General features: G+C 42.7%; 1 protein-coding gene across 19 annotated transcripts in view; it reads right to left on the bottom strand.

Annotated features, from left to right (window-relative positions):
* The window catches only part of CAGE1 (cancer antigen 1), a 43,640-nt gene that overhangs the window by 167 nt on the left and 24,515 nt on the right, over nt 1–18,958 (bottom strand). For 3 of the 19 annotated variants that reach the window (XM_088831168.1, XM_088831158.1, XM_088831164.1), the window contains 6 exons: nt 15,939–16,019; nt 15,640–15,747; nt 12,212–12,316; nt 11,541–11,626; nt 8,319–8,387; nt 7,444–7,474 (listed from right to left, as the gene is read on the bottom strand). In XM_088831168.1, coding sequence (XP_088687294.1) covers nt 7,444–7,474; nt 8,319–8,387; nt 11,541–11,626; nt 12,212–12,316; nt 15,640–15,747; nt 15,939–16,019 — 480 coding nt within the window. The other 16 variants (XR_016036033.1, XR_016036035.1, XR_016036031.1 and 13 more) reach the window with 16 other exon arrangements.

Below are 18,958 nucleotides of genomic sequence, written 5' to 3'. Positions count from 1 at the left end.
TGTGCAATTAAAGAGTAATGCCGCTTAATATAAGGAACATTAACTGCCTGTTTTACAGACTATGCCAAAGCCTTTGACTGTGTGGATCACAATAAACTATGGAAAATTCTGAAAGAGATGGGAACACCAGACCACCTGACCTGCCTCTTGAGAAACCTATATGCAGGTCAGGAAGCAACAGTTAGAACTGGACATGGAACAACAGACTGGTTCCAAATAGGAAAAGGAGTACGTCAAGGCTGTATATTGTCACCTTGCTTATTTAACTTCTATGCAGAGTACATCAGGAGGAACGCTGGGCTGGAAGAAGCACAAGCTGGAATCAAGATGGCCGGGAGAAATATCAATAACCTCAGATATGCAGATGACGCCACCCTTATGGCAGAAAGTGAAGAAGAACTAAAGAGCCTCTTGATGAAAGTGAAAGAGGAGAGTGAAAAACTTGACTTAAAGCTCAACATTCAGAAAACTAACATCATGGCATCTGATCCCATCACTTCATGGCAAATAGATGGGGAAACAGTGGCTGACTTTATTTTTTTGGGCTCCAAAATCACTGCAGATGGTGACTGCAGCCATGAAATTAAAAGACGCTTACTCCTTGGAAGGAAAGTTATGACTAACCTAGACAGCATATTAAAAAGCAGAGACATCACTTTGCCAACAAAGGTCCGTCTAGTCAAGGCTATGGTTTTTCCCATGGTCATGTATGGGTGTGAGAGTTGGACTGTGAAGAAAGCTGATCGCCGAAGAATTGATGCTTTTGAACTGTGGTGTTGGAGAAGACTCTTGAGAGTCCCTTGGATTGCAAGGAGATCCAACCAGTCCATCCTAAAGAGATCAGTCCTGGGTGTTCATTGGAAGGACTGATGTTGAAGCTGAAACTCCAATACTTTGACCACCTGATGCGAAGAGCTGACTCATTGGAAAAAACCCTGATGCTGGGAAAAGATTGAGGGCGGGAGGAGAAGGGGACAACAGAGAATGATATGGTTGGATGGCATCACTGACTCAATGGACATGAGTTTGTGTAAACTCCGGGAGTTGGTGATGGACAGGGAGGCCTGGCGTGCTGCAGTTCATGGGCTCACAAAGAGTTGGACACAACTGAGCAACTCAACTGACAGACCGACCGAACTGCCTGTGTGTGGCACTGAAAAGCAAGAATATGCTTTGGAATACATAATTGTTAAAGAAAAAAAATCAGATCGAAAGCATAAAAAATACACACTGGAAAATCTTGTTTCTGCACCACACCCTCCCCCCGGCCCTTGCAGACACCCTCGTCCACAGTTAAGCAGTGACAGTTCTTAAATTCTTACCTGACACTCCAGTGCTAGAAGTCACCTAGTACAGTGCTGCAATAGAGTAAGCGTTTAGGAAATACAAAATGCAGGCGGCAGTGACTGTACTGTTTGCTTCTCTTCTAGTGTGGACTTTGGGTTGCTGCCAGCAGTCTGCTGTGTCATGCAATCAAACAATGTGAACTCTAGGTACCGGTGGACGAGACCTTCTGGAGAAGTCATAGGGATGATGAAACAAGCTAACCCTTGGTGTGCTCACTGTTGCCAATCCCTGTCATTCAATCACTGAAAATATTTATAAGTTGGGTATTGTTAACTGAGAAACATTAAGCTTAGTAACTTCCCCAAGGCTTAAAAGCTAGTCTAGCGGCAGATGCTAAGATTTGAACCTGGCAGTCTGATTCCAGCAGTGGTCAAATGACTGGAAAAGATCAATTTTCATTCCAACCCCAAAGAAAGGCAATGCCAAAGAATGTTCAAACTACCACACGATTGCACTCATATCGCATGCTAACAAAGCAATGCTCAAAATTCTCCAAGCCAGGCTTCAACAGAACATGAACCAAGAACTTCCAAACTTTCAAGCTTGATTTAGAAAAGGAAGAGGAACCAGAGATCAAGTTGCCAACATCCATTGGATCATAGAAAAAAGCAAGAGAGTTCCAGAAAAACATCTATTTCTTCTTTATTTACTACAGCAAAGCCTTTGACTGTGTGGATCACAACAAACTGTGTAGAATTCTTAGAGATGGGAGTACCAGGCCACCTTACCTGCCTCCTGAGAAATCTGTATGCAGGTCAAGAAGCAACAGTTAGAACCAAACATGAAACAATGAACTGGTTCCAAATTGGGAAAGGAGTTCCTCAAGGCTGTACACTGTCACCCTGCTTACTTAACTTATATGCAGAGTACGTCATTGGAAATGCCATGCTAGATTAAACACAAGCTGCAATCAAGATTGTTGGGAGAAATATCAATAATCTCAGATATGCAGATGACGCCACCCTTATGGAAAAAAGCAAAGAGGAATTAAAGAGCTTCTTGATGAAAGTGAAAGAGGAGGTGAAAAAGCTGACTTAAAACTAAGCATTCAAAAAACTAAAATCATGGCATCCAGTCCCATCACTTCATGACAAATAGATAGGGAAACAATAGAAACAGTGACAGACTTTATTTTCTTGGGCCCCCAAATCACTGCAGATGGTGACTGCAGCCATGACATTAAAAGACACTTGCTCCTTGGAAGAAAAGCTATGACCAACCTAGACAGCATATTAAAAAGCAGAGACATTACTTTGCCAACAGAAGTCCGTCTAGTCAAAGCTCTGGTTTTTCCAGTCTTCATGTATGGATGTGAGAGTTGAGTATGTATGGATGTGAAAGAAAGCTGAGTGCCAAAGAATTGATGCTTTTGAACTATGGTGTTGGAGAAGACTCTTGGGAGTCCCTTGGACTGCAAGGAGATCAAACCAGTCAGTCCTAAAGGAAATCAGTCCTGAATATTCATTGGAAGGACTGATGCTGAAGCTGAAACTCCCAATACTTTGTCCACCTGATGCATAGAACTGACTCATTGGGAAAGATCCTGATGCTGGGAAAGATTGAAGGCAGGAGAAGAAGGGGACAACAGAGGATGAGATGGTTGGATGGCATCACCGACTCGATGGACATGAGCTTGAACAAGCTGCAGGAGTTGGTGATGGACAGGGAAGCCTGCCGTGCTGTAGTCTATGGGGTCACAAAGAGTTGGACGCGACTGAACTGAACTGAGTCTAATTCCAGACTTCAAGCTTTACTGGCCTAAGACATCTGCTGCTTGTTTCTGCACTGGCTCTGCTCAAACTCTTTGTCTGTATATGTCATCATGCTGTGCATTTAGAATCACCTCTTTTCTTTGTCTCTGGACCAGGGCTGTCTCCCTGACTCTCTTCCCTTCAGAGGGCTGGTTTCTGGCAGAGGACTCTCATTCCCGATGTTAAAGAGAACCCTACTGTGATTCATGGGGTCGCAAAGAGTCGGACACGACTGAGTGACTGAACTGAACTGAGTAAGGTCTGTGGCTCCAGTTCTCAGGATGTGTTTCTCCAGACGCTGAACATGCGAGGATAATGCAGTTTAGGCTTAAACTGGGACTTTGACTTTAGTTTTATTATTAAATGGTTACTAATAGATTTTTATTGGGGCTGGAATTTTAGAGTTGGCCACTAAAGGTGCAACAGGGACAAGTGTGCCTTCTTGGGATGGGACTGATGTGAAAATGAGATCATACAAACAGAAAACAGATCTGTGTGACTGTCTAACTGGCACAAAAATAAAAAGCAGTAGCCTATGACTCACTGAAGTAAAATCCTAGCCCTGATCTGGGTGCCCACGAATTCTGCACTATTGCCATTTCCCTTCTCCCCTTAATGAGCAGCGTTCCCTGGGTACCGACCCAGAGCCCTCCCTCTCGCTGGATCCCCACCTCTGCGTTTTCTCTCTCTTGCTTCCGCATCTATCTCCTTGAAGATCTGTGTTTTCCAGAAATATACTGCACCCTGGTTATTCCCATTCTTACAGCTCAGGCAAACTCACAGTGGATGCTCCCTTTCTGTTATTTTACTTCCTTGGAATTTGTTTAAGAGCAGAGCTTTCTTTTTCTTTGATTTCTTAAGGTTTCCCTCAGCATCATTAGATGCTGTCTGTTAAACCCTGGTTTTTGTTCTGGGTGTTCCCCCAGGTAGCAGAGTAGCTAAAGAACTTCCTCCTGCCCTTAAACCTTAGCTCAAGGACCACATCCTCAGTGAGGCTCATCCTCACTCCCAGGTTAAAATTACAACCCCCAGCCCTTCCCTTGCACTCTCAATTTCTTTTCTCTGTTCTATTTTTTTTTATAGCTCCTTTCGTCTTCTAACACAATATTCAGTTTACTACATCGCCTGTCTGTCACATGTTGGGACCTGGGATTTTTGTACCTTTAGTCAATGATATAGAACAGCACCTGAGATTGGCGGTAACTCAGAAAATATTTGTTGCATTTGTTGTATTATTACAAGTGACATCTTTGCTTCACAAATTTGCAACCTAAGTTCAACTGTAGACCTAATAAGAAATGAAAAACTTATCAAGCAAAAAAAAAAGTTACATTTATTATATGCAAGCAAAGACTTCTGTGTTCTTCCCTCTCCCTGCTCCACTCTCAGAGCTAACGGCCACTGTCCTTTTTGTTTGTCTTTGAAACTGCTTTGCACGCATAGCTTCTCCTGTGTTTCCTGTGTCACTGTTTCTGTTTCTGCATTTCTGTCTCTGGCCTCCATTTCTCTTGTAGCATCTTATCTGGTACTTTTGATTCTAGCATCATCCACCATCACTACATTTCATCCATCACTATTCAAAATGCATAATTTTTTTTTTTGGTCATGCTGCATGGCTTGTGGGTCTCAGTTCCCCGACCAGGGATTGAAGCCAGGCCGTTGGCAGTGACAACGTGCAGTCCTAACCACCAGATCACCAGGGAAGCCCCTCAAAAGGCATAATCGACCACATAGAATCGCTCAGAGCCTCTCACAAGGACAAGGCTCACACCTCTCCACACGGCACGGAGGTTACTGATGACCATGGTCATCTCCTGCCGTATGAAGAAGGCAGGCTTTACATTTTACCTGTGGTTCAGAGAGTACCTCAGGCCACTGTGCTATGTGAGAGGGACTTCCTCTTCTGTCTACCTGGGGAACATCTAGTCAGCGAGAAGGATCGGGCTCAGGTGTCATCACTTCTGTAAAACCTGCCCTGAGGGTTTCTCATCATTTAGTCCAGGGCCAATTCATCTATGCTTCTAGAGCATCCCAGGTGGTCAGACCCATGTGCCAATCCAGAAAAGAATCAATCATCCACCTCCCCCATACATCATGTGGTCCTTGGCCATCTCTGCTTGGCTTTTCATGGTACCTTTGGCATCTCTCAGTTGGTAAAGAATCCACCTGCAATGCCGGAGGCCCCGGTTTGATTTCTGGGTTGGGAAGATCCCCTGGAAAAGGGAAAGGCTACCCACTCCAGTATTCTGGCCTGGAGAATTCCATGGACAGTCCATGGGGTTGCAAAGAGTTGGACATGATTGAGTGACTTTCACTTTCACTTTGGCATCTAACGCAGAGGCTGTTCACATGGTTCTTTGAAAGTCACTAAATATTTATAGGGAGAAGCCCTGGCTTAGATGCTGCATCCCTGGCTTAGATGCTGCATCCCTGAGCCGTGTGCCAAAGGAGGTACGTTCACTGTGAGACAGCCTGGAGGTAAAGGTCATGAACGTCTAATAGCACACGTGGTAAGCACAGCACTGAGGCACACAGCCCTGCTTGTGGACAGCCTGTGTTAACCTGTCCCTTCCACAGATCTCACCATGTGTGTGCAGATTCCAGATGCTGTGTTAGCCATCATAATATTTGTCTTTCTTGTAGCACACCTTAACTTTCCCTAGAGAACCCCATGGAACTAATAATAATGTCTCTTTTTAAAACTTGATCACTTCCAAAGCTTTCAGGGCTTACATTTTTCAAATGAAGCATGATTATAGCTGCAACTTCCTGTGCATTTCTCACAGTTTGTCTTAAAGTGTATTGCAACTTCTTAAATTTGAGAAATTAACTTTGTTTCAACATTCATATAAGATGTCTTATAGAATTCCTCAACAAAAATAATATCAATAATGACACTTTTTTTTTAATTCATCACTTCCTTTGGGGCAGATATAGATTCTTCATATATTCCCCCTTTGTACTGACCTGCCTCATTTAAGTGCTAAGCTAATTTCAGTGAGATAAAATAATTTCTTCCCCTCCATTCAAGGTATGTTTTCATTCAATAATTATACCTCCACCCTGGCTCTGGGATTTATCAAAAAGATAATACATTTGTTATGTACATTCATTTTTCCAATACATATTACAAAATCAGCTTCTCTGGTTCACTTTTTTAAACTCGGAACTAATTCCTCAAAATATGTTAAGGTGGAAGTTACAAGGGTGAAATCTCCTGTCACCTGGGTTTTAATTCCAAATGATTTCAGCGTTAGTCTTTTTAAATTTGATTGATAGTAGGGAGAGCCTGCCTGGCCAGAGAGGAAAAAAAGTTGGGGTGAAATAAGAGAACAATTTTCATAATGTTATTAAAGGCCTGGCAATATGGGAGTGGCTTTCCTGGTAGCTCAGTGGTAAAGAATCCACCTGCCAATACAGGAAACACGGGTTTGATCCCTGGGTCAGGAAGGTCCCCTGGAGAAGGAAATGACAAGTCACTCCAGTATTCTTGCCAGGAGAATTCCATGGTCAGAGGAGTCTGGCGGGCCACAGTCCATGGAGTGGCAAAGACTCAGACATGACTGAACATCTAAACAACAATAATACAAGACTGGTGTGCTGTAAGAATGAAAATTGGCAGGTATCCAGAAAAGAAGCCACTGTGTTCACTTGTTTATGTTATATTAGAATATGTTTGATTGTTCACAGAAAGAAACTAGAAGAAAAATAAGCACATTTTTTTTGGATTGTAAAGTTTCACTACTTATACAGATTTTAATGTATCATTTGTGTGGATGGATCTGGGTACAGTACTCAGTAATGACTGCTCCTGGAGAGGCTGACAAAAAGGATTAACTTTTAATCTTCAGTTCTGTTTAATCTAAATCATTTCTATCTCCTTCTAAAATAACTGGCATCTAAAAATGAAAGGAAAAAAATGTTTCTTAAGTTTGCAGGAGAGACATTCGGGAACAGAAGAACTAACTCTTGATTACATGTGGAATTCTTGATCACATACAGAACTCGTATTCCATAAACAGTGCGTTCTTGATTACATACAAAAAACAGGTGCGAGGAAAACCTACAGATAAACTCCACAGATAATACTAATACTATATTTTAATCAACATTTTTGTTTCAAAACGTTGGGACATCAAGGGAACTAATACAATTAAGGGAGGGGCTTCCAATTGCGGGACCAACTATAATCACAGCCCAGAGGCCCTTATCTGGGGCAGAGGGGTAAGCTGTGCTGAACATTACTGAAATATAACTTTAGGAACTCTTATTTAATCTTGTGTAACTTGACAATGACATGAAAATATCGCATTCTTTATAATGATCATCAATCAGTATGACCTACCATGGTCAGGAGCTTCGGATGACTTCTCGGTCTACAGGAAACAGAAAGAGAATAATGTCAAACAAAACAAAAACAAGTGGGGATGGGGGTGGGGGAGGATTAAAATAGAGAACTGGTAAATGTTTAGTTAGCATCTTAGCAACTGGAGCAGAAGGAGTTCCATTTTAACATTCTAAGATGGTCCTGGAGAAGGCAATGGCACACTCCAGTACTCTTGCCTGGAAAATTCCATGGATGGAAAAGCCTGGCCGGCTGCAGTCCATGGGGTCGCGAAGAGTCGGACACGACTGAGCGACTTCACTTTCACTTTCATGCATCGGAGAAGGAAATGGCAACCCACTCCAGTGTTCTTGCCTGGAGAAGCCCAGGGACGGCACAGCCTGCTGGGCTGCCGTCTATGGGGTCGCACAGAGTCGGACACGACTGAAGTGACTTAGCAGCAGCAAGATGGTCCTAATCAACCCCTTAGGGTGTGTGCATATACCTTGTAGCAGCGAATACTGAGAGTTGAGATTCTTCTATTAATAACACAACAGATTGTAAGATTTCATACCAGTGGAAGAAAATCTGATCAGAAGATCTGGGTAAGCTGTTTTATTGTAAACTAAATCTTTGTTCACAATCTGTATAGTATGTTTCTTAGAAATGATCATAAGTTCCCTGAGGGCAGTGAACCTTGCTTTGCAATTCAGGTCCTACAAAAAAACATGAAACAACTATTTCATGCTATGCAAAATACCAAGCACTTTTACATAATTTATCTTGTTTGTCTTAAACTAAGACAAGGAAAAAGGTGTTTTTTTTTAATGTTTAACATTATTATGCATATATTCTAAAGTTAAAGACATTATCATTTAGAAAAAGAAATGACTTACCGTGGTTTTCTGACTCTCACTCTGGACCTTCTAATTAAATCTTCCAACTGTTTATTTCTCTCCTCTAAACTGAAAGAAGAAACTGGAGTTTATGATTAAAATGGACGTCTCTAAGGTGACTCCCTGGAGGATTGGAAGAGATGCATTTAACCACGGTCTACCTTTCCACACATCATCCACCCTTCTCTAAGGTGACTCCCTGGAGGACTGGAGGAGATGCATTTAACCACGGTCTACCTTTCCACACATCATCCACCCTTCTCTAAGGTGACTCCCTGGAGGACTGGAGGAGATGCATTTAACCACGGTCTACCTTTCCACACAATATCCACCCTTCTCTAAGGTGACTCCCTGGAGGATTGGAGGAGATGCATTTAACCACGGTCTACCTTTCCACACATCATCCACCCTTCTCTAAGGTGACTCCCTGGAGGACTGGAGGAGATGCATTTAACCACGGTCTACCTTTCCACACATCATCCACCCTTCTCTAAGGTGACTCCCTGGAGGACTGGAGGAGATGCATTTAACCACGGTCTACCTTTCCACACAATATCCACCCTTCTCTAAGGTGACTCCCTGGAGGATTGGAGGAGATGCATTTAACCACGGTCTACCTTTCCACACATCATCCACCCTTCTCTAAGGTGACTCCCTGGAGGATTGGAGGAGATGCATTTAACAATGGTCTACCTTTCCACACATCATCCACCCTTCTCTAAGGTGACTTCCTGGAGGATTGGAGGAGATGCATTTAACCACGGTCTACCTTTCCACACATCATCCACCCTTCTCTACGGTGACTCCCTGGAGGACTGGAGGAGATGCATTTAACCACGGTCTACCTTTCCACACATCATCCACCCTTCTCTACGGTGACTCCCTGGAGGACTGGAGGAGATGCATTTAACCACGGTCTACCTTTCCACACATCATCCACCCTTCTCTAAGGTGACTCCCTGGAGGATTGGAGTAGATGCATTTAACCACGGTCTACCTTTCCACACACCGTCCACCCTTCTCTAAGGTGACTCCCTGGAGGATTGGAGGAGATGCATTTAACCACGGTCTACCTTTCCACACACCATCCACCCTTCTCATGTCTGCTCAGTCGTCCAGTTGAGTTCAGCTCTTTGGGACCCCGTGGACCGTAGCCCGTCAGGCTCCTCTGTCCATGGGATCTTACAGGCAAGAAGACTGGAGGAGGTTGCCATTCTCTCCTCCACATTTTCCCAACCCAGGGATAGAAACTGTCTCCTGCATCTCCTGTTTGCCCGGTGGATTCTTTACCACTGAGCCACCTGGGAACTTGGAATTCTTTCCTAGCAACTCAAGTTATTTAATTATTTTTTCCCTTTAAAGGTTCCAGTGGTGAAGAAGGAGAGTGATCCCTCCTCCTTCCCAGCCTCTTTGCCCCCACATCCTGGAAGACCACTCATCTGCTTTCTCTCACTATAGTTCTACACCATCTAGAATTTTGTGTAATGAAATCTTACACTCAGCCTAATTATTTTGCAATTTGCCCACACTGCTGCACCTACCCAGAGGTCATTCTTTTTTTATTGCTGCATAGACTTCCACTGTGTGGCCATGTCACAATCTGTCCGTCATCTCACCATCTGAGGAACATTTAGGTTGTTCCTGCTGCTGCTGCTAAGTCACTTCAGTCGTGTCCAACTCTGTGCGACCCCATAGATGTCAGCCCACCAGGCTCCTCCATCCCAAGGATTCTCCAGGCAAGAACACTGGAGTGGGTTGCCATTTCCTTCTCCCATGTATGAAAGTGAAAAGTGAAAGTGAAGTCGCTCAGTCGTGTCAGCCTCTTAGCGACCCCATGGACTGCAGCCTACCAGGCTCCTCCGTCCATGGGATTTTTCCAGGCAAGTGTACTGGAGTGGGGTGCCATTGGTTGGAGCTATTACAAGTAAAGCTATCTTGAAATTCTCTTTTCTGTTAACGCATGCGTTCTTTCTCCTTGGATCAATACACAGGAGTGGGTTGGCTGAATAGCCACTGGGTATGTTTAACTTTTAAAGAAGGCACCAAATTGTTTTTAAGAGGTTGTTCCATTTTACACTTCCACCAGGAGGCTATGAGCATTTCAGTTGCTGCATGTCCTTGCCAATACCTGGCAGGGTCAGCTTTTTAGGCATTCTAATAGGTGTGTAGTGGTCTTCACTGGGGTGTAATGTGCCTGTTAATGATGTTGACTATCATTTAATGTGCTTACTTGTCATCCATATACCTATCTTCTTGGTGAAGTATCTGTTCAAATCTTTGCCCATTTTTATGGGGTTGCTTTCTTATTCTTGGATTTTGAGAGTCTGTTATGTATTCTGGTTACAAGTTCTTTACCAGATATATGACTTGTAAGTATTCTTTCACATTAGTCTTTTCATTCTCTTAATGATGTCCATGGAAGAGCCAAAGTTTTTAATTTTGATGAAGTACGATTTTCTTTTATGAATCGTATTTTTAGTATCATATTTAAATCACTGCCTAACCCAACATCAGAAATTTTTTCCTATATTTTGAGAATTTTTTATACTTTGCAACAGGTTCTCTGATTGAGGGGTTTGCTTTTGTTCTGTGTGTGTTTTGTCCACACCTTCCCTCAGTTATCTGGCAGTGAGTTGGCACTGTGCAGAGCTCCTAGTTTACGGGGTGCAAGATTAGACCTTTTGCTTAAGCTCTAACGACAGCAAGCGCTGTGCAAGTGAAGTTGGGAGAAGGGTGGAGGAAAGAGCACGTAAGAAATAAAGAGAATAAATAAATGGGAAAACCTTGCAGAGTTTAAAACACTAATTTTGGAATATTCCACACTGAATCTCAATAAATGAGAAAGTCTATTTGGTACGTGATACGTTTCATTTGGGGTGCATTCAAAACCTTATGTGGATAAATTCTAAGCGCAGCAAGGTTGTTTTACTTGAACACTGTAGTGATATCCTCTAAAATTCTTGGATGTTTCTCACTAATTCCTTACCCTCGCTCCCCACCCACCCCATGTCAAAGGGAGTTCTGAGAAGGAAGACGAAACTCTGGGTGTTCAAGTAATCCAGACATTAAACAGAATAAACACATTATTGAAGAATGGTCTTCTTGACTTACAAAATGGCACATTTCCCTCTTTGTAGGAGTCTAAAAGATGAACTCAGCAAGTCAGAAAGTGACATACCAGCAAATGTTTACAAAATTAAAAATGAAGTTTTTTGAACTTACTGTGCAATCCGGGAGTGGGATATTACAAGTCTTTGGTCAGCACATCTGATAATTTCCTCATAAGATGTAACCTTGGGAAACATTAGCTAAAACAATTATTCTGTGATCAATTCTAGGATATTGACTTAGTTTTGTTCATTTTTTTGCTTTTTAAGAATCTGCACAAGTTGAAGTTCAATTATATGACTCCTGTGAATGAAGGTTTTACAACTGGCAGAACATCTTCCTTGTATTTTGAAATCAGGAATATGGATACGAATAGAACTGAAATGTGCCTGCTCACCATGCAGAAAAAGTATCAAAAAATGGACAACTGTAGTGAAACAACTGTGATCCATACAAGTGGTATATGTGTCAACCCAGGGTCACAGTCCACAAGGCAGTTTTAAAAGGTAAAACTAGAACACTATGCTGGCAAGATTTAGAAGGACCCTCCAAATGAAGTGGTGACGCTAAGACTAAGAAATCACTAACAACAGAAGGCTGTATGCACACATACAGTTCTTTGCTAGCTTTTAGCTAAAAGGATAATAACACAAAGTCATGATGAAGTGAATGGAATTGAGACAAATGTGTTACGTCATCCCTCAGATCCCTTTTTTGCATCCAAATTCTAAAGTTTTAATATTTGCCATAGTTTAACAAACATATGTGTGTAAGAAAATCTGTACCTTATTTATTAAGTTGCCTAAATTCCTTTGATACTTGTCATTTTCTTCACTGAGTCTGCTGCAGTGGTCTTCTTTTGTCTCTAGAAGATTTTCCAATTTTGCAATCTGTGGAGTGACATAGGCAAAAATGATAACTTGGAAACTGCCATGGAAACCACGTATTGACGTTAAGAATAGTGAGAACAGTGAGCTATATTTTATTTCAGTATTCCCTTACACTGATTTGTACCAGAGGTGAATTGAGAGAGGCTGTTAGTTAGACTGCAGTTAGAACACATAAACAGAAATTTAAATGGTGTTTCAGCTTTTCTACATTTTAATACAATGAAATAGCTTTGCAAATAACTAGACACTTGATAGTAAGTGTCTAGTACTTATTAGTCCCAAGCCTTTTCTTTCCGTTCATAACCAATGGATAGACTACCTTCTTCCCACATATAACCAATGGATATTTGATTCTCTCTGAAGCACTGATGTGCTGCTTGATGACACATTTTCAGGTTTCATCAGTACTCTCACGTGTGTAAGTGAGAGTTTTTACAAGGTCCAGCTCAACGTGCGTCACATTCTGACTTATGGTCCAATTATTTTTTGTTTTTGGGGTTTTAAAATTTTTTTTTGGTCCAATTTTTATTTGCAAAAAATTAACATTAACTGTTTAAGCATTGTATTTTTGCATTTACAATTTAAAATTTGTATTTCTAAAAATGACATCTAGGATAACTTACCAAGAAAGAGTATTCACAAGTTCCCCCACACTTACCTTAATTTTCAAAGCAATTATAGAAGAAAGAGGACAGAAACTTTCCCTTTAAATAACAATGTTGAGAGTGGCCATTGATTTTCTAATGTTTATTTAAACATATTTATTTCCATGTGTTTACACGTCTGCCCTACAGGAGACAATGGCAGAACAGATTTTCTGCAGACACAGCGGCTTTCTTGCTTTTTCTCTTTTACACAGATATTTTAATGGGGACAATATCAAATCGGGGCCCCATTCCTCTGACTGCACATGTTATTTAAGTCGGGGAGTACATATTACCTCAGTTTAACAGATAGACCCAAGGTGAGAGAATTTAAAATGCTTTATAAAGAACATGGCTAGAAGAGGAGGGCGGCAGAGGCTGAGACTGTTAGCATCACTGACTCGACAGACATGACTCTGAGCAGACTCCGGAAGACAGTGGAGGACAGGGAAGCCTGGCCTGCTGCCACCCATGGGGCCGCAAGAGTGGAACACGACTTAGCGACCGAACAACACCACCTTGAACCTCTGTGTCTAGAGCAGCTCTTCCTTTCCTCTCCCTCCCCTTCCATGTGCCGGTTCTTTATGGATTAGAATTTCTCAAGTGTGGAATTTTTATCACGGTCAGCTTAATGTGCTTCTTTATCCTCTCAGGAGTTGTGCGGTCTAGAAGCTTGCTTTCAGGTGAGACACCACGGACGCTGCCTGTTCCACGCCTCATGCAGTCAAGGGGACACCTCACCTTTTGTGCGGCTAAGCTGGACAAGAGGGCTCTGGTGTGGGTCATTAAAAGTTTCTTGTGAGTCTTGAACTTACAGGTTTTAGCAGCCATTCTAAGTGCCTAGATTTCTTATTTTATTCAGGGATGCAAGACAGAATTTTCTATAGGTGTGTCTTTTGCTTTTTTATAAGAATTTTTTTTTTTATGTGGACCATTTTTAAAGTCTCAGTTGAATTTGTTACAATACTGCTTCTGTTTTCTGTTTTGATTTTTTTGCCCAGGAGGTATGTGGGATCTTAGCCCTTGACCAGGGATCCAACTGGCACCGCCCTCAGTGGAAGGCGAGGTCTTAACTACTGCACCATCAGGGAAGTCCCTCTTCTTCTGCCTTTAACAGCTTACATTCTTCAACGAAGAACTCTCCCTCATCAGTTACTCGGTTCCTCTGAAATACAGTTTGTACAAAAACGTCTGCAGCACATGTTAGAAGCAACATAGTGTGTCTGAGACGCTGCCATTTGTGAGCATTTTCTCACTTCAGCTTCCCACCCCAGGGGAGACCGGGGTCCACTCCAAGCCTCTTTTGTGCCTGAAGCTCAGAAGCTGCTGATGGAGCCTGCCCCCTTTGATCTGCCCCCTGCCAGCCGGTGGGCGCTCCTCTGCGCTTCTCCCACCTGGCTGTCACGGGCTCGTCCTCTGTTTAAAAAGGCTCCCTTTAGTCCTTGCAGATAGCTATCCACATATCGCACCTTCTTTTCTAGATTCCGTGGAGGCAGGGCTTCCGCTTGATGTCACTTTCCATCAATATCTCCATACTGACTAGCCTTGCTTACCCTTTCAAGGAAGTCAATAATTACCTATATAATGAAGCAAATTAATGAAACAGAAAGGAAGAAAACTGTAAGCCCTCACAGCATCGGGATTTTTCCTCTCTTATGCAATGAATTTAGTACAGAATGCTGACCTTTAACAATTTAGAAATATGATAGACTTCTCTAACGATGAAAAAAGAAATTATGGGGGCTTCCCTAGTGGCTCAGTGTTAAGAATCCACCTGCCAGTGCAGGAGACATGGGTTCGATATCTGCTCCGGGAAGATCCCACTTGCGGCGGAGCAACTAAGCCCATGAGTCGCAACTACTGAAGCCAGTGCGGCCTAGAGCCCATGCTCGGCAACAAGAGAAGCCCAGGCACCGCACCTGGAGAGGAGCCCCCGCTCGCCACGACAAGAGAAAAGCCTGCGCAGCAATGAGGACCCAGCACAGCCACAAATAAACAAACGTTAAAAAAACCAATTAAGTTAATTAACCTCTTTTTCATTCTATAGTGGGATCCAAATGGATTGTAACTTTCTAGATACCAAGATATTTTAATTTTTTTCCCACAGATTTTTCCTGTTTTATCTGCTTTTATCTTCTTTTTTCCAGCTTTATCGATATATAACTGATGTAACCATTGTGTAAGTTTCAGGTGTACAGCGTGTTGATTTGATACACTGATATATTGCAAAATGATAACCGCCATTAGCTCCACCCTTCCCACAATCACCACTCCCCTGTAATGGCTTTGGGTGCCATCCAAAGGACGCGTGCCGTTTCCCCAGCACCCCCTTGATTGCGATTGCTGTAAACACCTACTGCTCTAAGAATGGTGGTCGTATGTGCCACAATATAAATGTGCTTCATTCACTATAAAGAACTTGCACATACTTGAAAATTTCTGCATTTTGAAAGAAAAAAAAATTCTAAACAGAAATCAGGTGGGACAATATTTAAAATTTCAAAACCTGCGAGTGCAAACTTCAGTTCTATATTTGTGGGGGTGAATGATACTGCTACTATGCCAGCGTGTGACCATTTCAAGGAGCAAAGTCTCTGAAGGTAGATCATTTCCACAACTCGTTATTAAGACAATGTTGTGAATAAAAAGGCCAGCAAAGCAACGAAAGGTGTTTCTTACCAAAAAATCAAGCTCCTCATTTAGGTTGTGGTGCTGGTTCAGTTCGGCTCCCAGTACAACAGGCACATCTCTGACATTCTTGGCTTCCTTGGAGTCAAATTCTGTAACCTGCGATGAAACATATTTGTGCTCACTTCCAATATGTTCACTTTCCTTGGAACATTTGACAGTTAATATGCTATCAATTAAGCCATCAGAGAGCCCTCCAGTGGCTTCAATGACAGAAAGCTTTCAATGTAAGATCTCAAATTGCATTTTTGTATGTTAGAGAAACAGGACACAGTGAATGTTTAACTCACCCCAGGAACCTGATGTTGAAATGATTTCTCATTAGCAAGTAACTCTCTGAAAGCTGCGATTTTGTCTTTATGTTTCAGTATCTAAGGAAAAAGACATTTTTTATTTCAGAGACAGAGAGGAAATAAGACTACATTCAATAACATTTCTAATAAAATCACCAAACCATCCACAGCCCAATCCCTGTCTCAAAGGTATCTTTTATTTTGAGCTCCTGTGTAGCAGAGTTCACACAACATGCCTGAGACTGCTGTCCCCAGCAACGTCTGCTCGCCAAGGTGCCCCCTGACTGGCTTCTAAGAACCTGGATCATGGAAGGGTCTCCATCATTTCCCGATATGAAGGCTCACTGTGTCTAACCTATTTGCACAGAGGATGTGGTTTATGCTGAATGCCTCCTTTCACTGGGAGAGTCTAGGATTTTGATACGTGACAGGCAGAGGGTGCCTGCCTATGTGACCAGCCTCCAGTAGAAACCCTGGACACTCAGTCTTCAGTGAGCTTCCCTAGGAACACTTCACATGGGCTGCACAGCTCACTGCCAAGGAAGGGAAGGGCACCTGGTTTCCTCTGGACTTTGCCTCACGCGCTTTTCCCCTTTGCTGATTTTGCTCTGAATCCTCTCGCAGTAATAATACCTCATAACTGGGAGGACGACTGTGTGCTGAGTCCTGTGAGTCCTGTAAGTCACCAAACATGAGGGAGGGCTTGGGAGCTCCGCAGAGCTTATTCTAATACTCAATTGCTTTTACAGCCAGGCTATTAAGACTTTGCTTTAAAGAAAAAAAATTAGCAAACTTTTTCTAGATACACTTTAGTATCATTTCTTGTTTGTTCCATATAATAATGATAGATCTTTAATATTCAATATTCTCACTCCTCAAAATATCAGTGATAAAGTATGCTGTACAGAATTTTTTTTTAATTTTGAACAATTTCAAAAAAAGAGAAAAAACTTTAATGAACCCCCATGTAGCTATCACTCAGCTCCAACTATTGACAGTTAATGGTCAATCCTGTATCATTAAACCCCAAGCACTTCCTCCTCCCTGCAACTCCCTTCACTCAACCAAATGACAGACATCACATTATTCTGTCCACCAATATTACAGTAATGACACAGAAACTTACCAAGAGAACATAAGTATCTGAAACTGTATTTCTGAAACATTCCTCTTGGGCTTCCCTGGTGGCTCAGATGGTAAAGAATCTGCTTGCGATGTGGGAAACCTGGGTTTGACCCCTGGTTTGGGCATGGCAACCCACCCCACTATTCTTCCCTGGAGAATCCCCATGGACAGAGAAACCTGGTGTGCTACAGTCCATGGGGTGGCAGAGAGTCAGACACGACTGAGCAGCTAAGCACAACATCCATCTTGAACCCTCAACTAGGCCTCTTTTTGAAGGGTGGTTTAAGAAGTGGAGACCAGTAGTCTTTCTGCACGTCTGTTTATTCCTTGGTCCTTTTCTCTATAGGTTAGCCAGAAGAGAGGCTCCCCAGAGCACTTGCAACAAATTTCCTATCCACCTCACAGTTCAGAGAAGTCATTTCCTGCTAGTACAGTATTGAAATTGAATCCCAGATTTACTATTCAGCCAAGTAAACTGGTCACTTCTGTTTTCCTCTCAGATTAAAAATGCCTCATGTTCGAGTCCTGTTATCATTTTTCCCTACTGAGAGTCACAGCATGCTGGAATAAGTCCTTTTGAAGGAGGTCGCCATTACAGCCATTACCTCTACCAAGGTTTGGCCTCAGGCCACGCTACAGTGAAGGAACACCCATTAGCAAAAAATTGGATTAAAGATTTAAGGAGTAATCAAGGCTGTATATTGTCACCTTGCTTATTTAACTTATATGCAGAGTACATCATGAGGAACGCTGGGCTGGAGGAAGCACAAGCTAGACTCAAGATTGCTGGGAGAAATATCAATAACCTCAGATATGCAGATGACACCACCCTTATGGCAGAAAGTGAAGAGGAACTAAAAAGCCTCTTGAGGAAAGTGAAAGAGGAGAGTGAAAAGGTTGGCTTGAAGCTCAACATTCAGAAAACAAAGATCATGGCATCTGGTCCCATCACTTCATGGGAAATAGATGGAAAAACAGTGGAAACAGTGTCAGACTTTATTTTTTGGGCTCCAAAATCACTGCAGATGCTGATTGCAGCCATGAAATTAAAAGACGCTTACTCCTTGGAAGGAAAATTATGACCAACCTTGATAGTATATTAAAAAGCAGAGACATTACTTTGCCAACAAAGGTCCATCTAGTCAAGGCTATGGTTTTTCCCGTGGTCATGTATGGATGTGAGAGTTGGACTGTGAAGAAAGCTGATCGCCGAAGAATTGATGCTTTTGAACTGTGGTGTTGGAGAAGACTCTTGAGAGTCCCTTGGACTGCAAGGAGATCCAACCAGTCCATTCTAAAGGAGATCAATCCTGGGTGTTCATTGGAAGGACTGATGCTAAAGCTGAAACTGCAATACTTTGGCCACCTCATGCAACGAGTTGACTCACTGGAGAAGAGTCTGATGCTAGGAAAGGTTGGGGGCGGGAGGAGATGGGGACGACAGAGAATGAGATGGCTGGATGGCATCACCGACTCTGTGGACATGAGTTTGAGCGAACTCCGGGAGTTGGTGATGGACAGGGAGGCCTGGCGTGCTGTGATTCACGGGGTCGCGGAGAGTCGGACACGACTGAGCGACTGAACTGAACTGAACTGAACTAAGCATGGCCCCGCCCACCAGTGCAAGACCGTTTCCCCACAGCCAGTCCCTCCCATCAGGAAGCTTCCATAAGCCTCTTATCCTCATCCATCAGAGGGCAGACAGAATGAAAACCACAATCATGGGAAACTAACCAAACTGATCACATGAATCACAGCCTCGTCTAACTCAGTGAAACTATGAGCCATGATGTGTAGGGCCACCCAAGACGGACGGGTCATGGTGGAGAGTTCTGACAAAACATGGTCCCCTGGAGAAGGAATGGTAAACCACTTCAGCATTCTTGCCTTGA

This window comes from Moschus berezovskii, chromosome 23, assembly GCF_049115385.1.
Source record: "Moschus berezovskii isolate FMDL1 chromosome 23, NW_MosBer_1.0, whole genome shotgun sequence".
Lineage (NCBI taxonomy): Eukaryota > Metazoa > Chordata > Mammalia > Artiodactyla > Moschidae > Moschus > Moschus berezovskii.
This window is presented reverse-complemented; position numbering and strand designations above follow the sequence as displayed.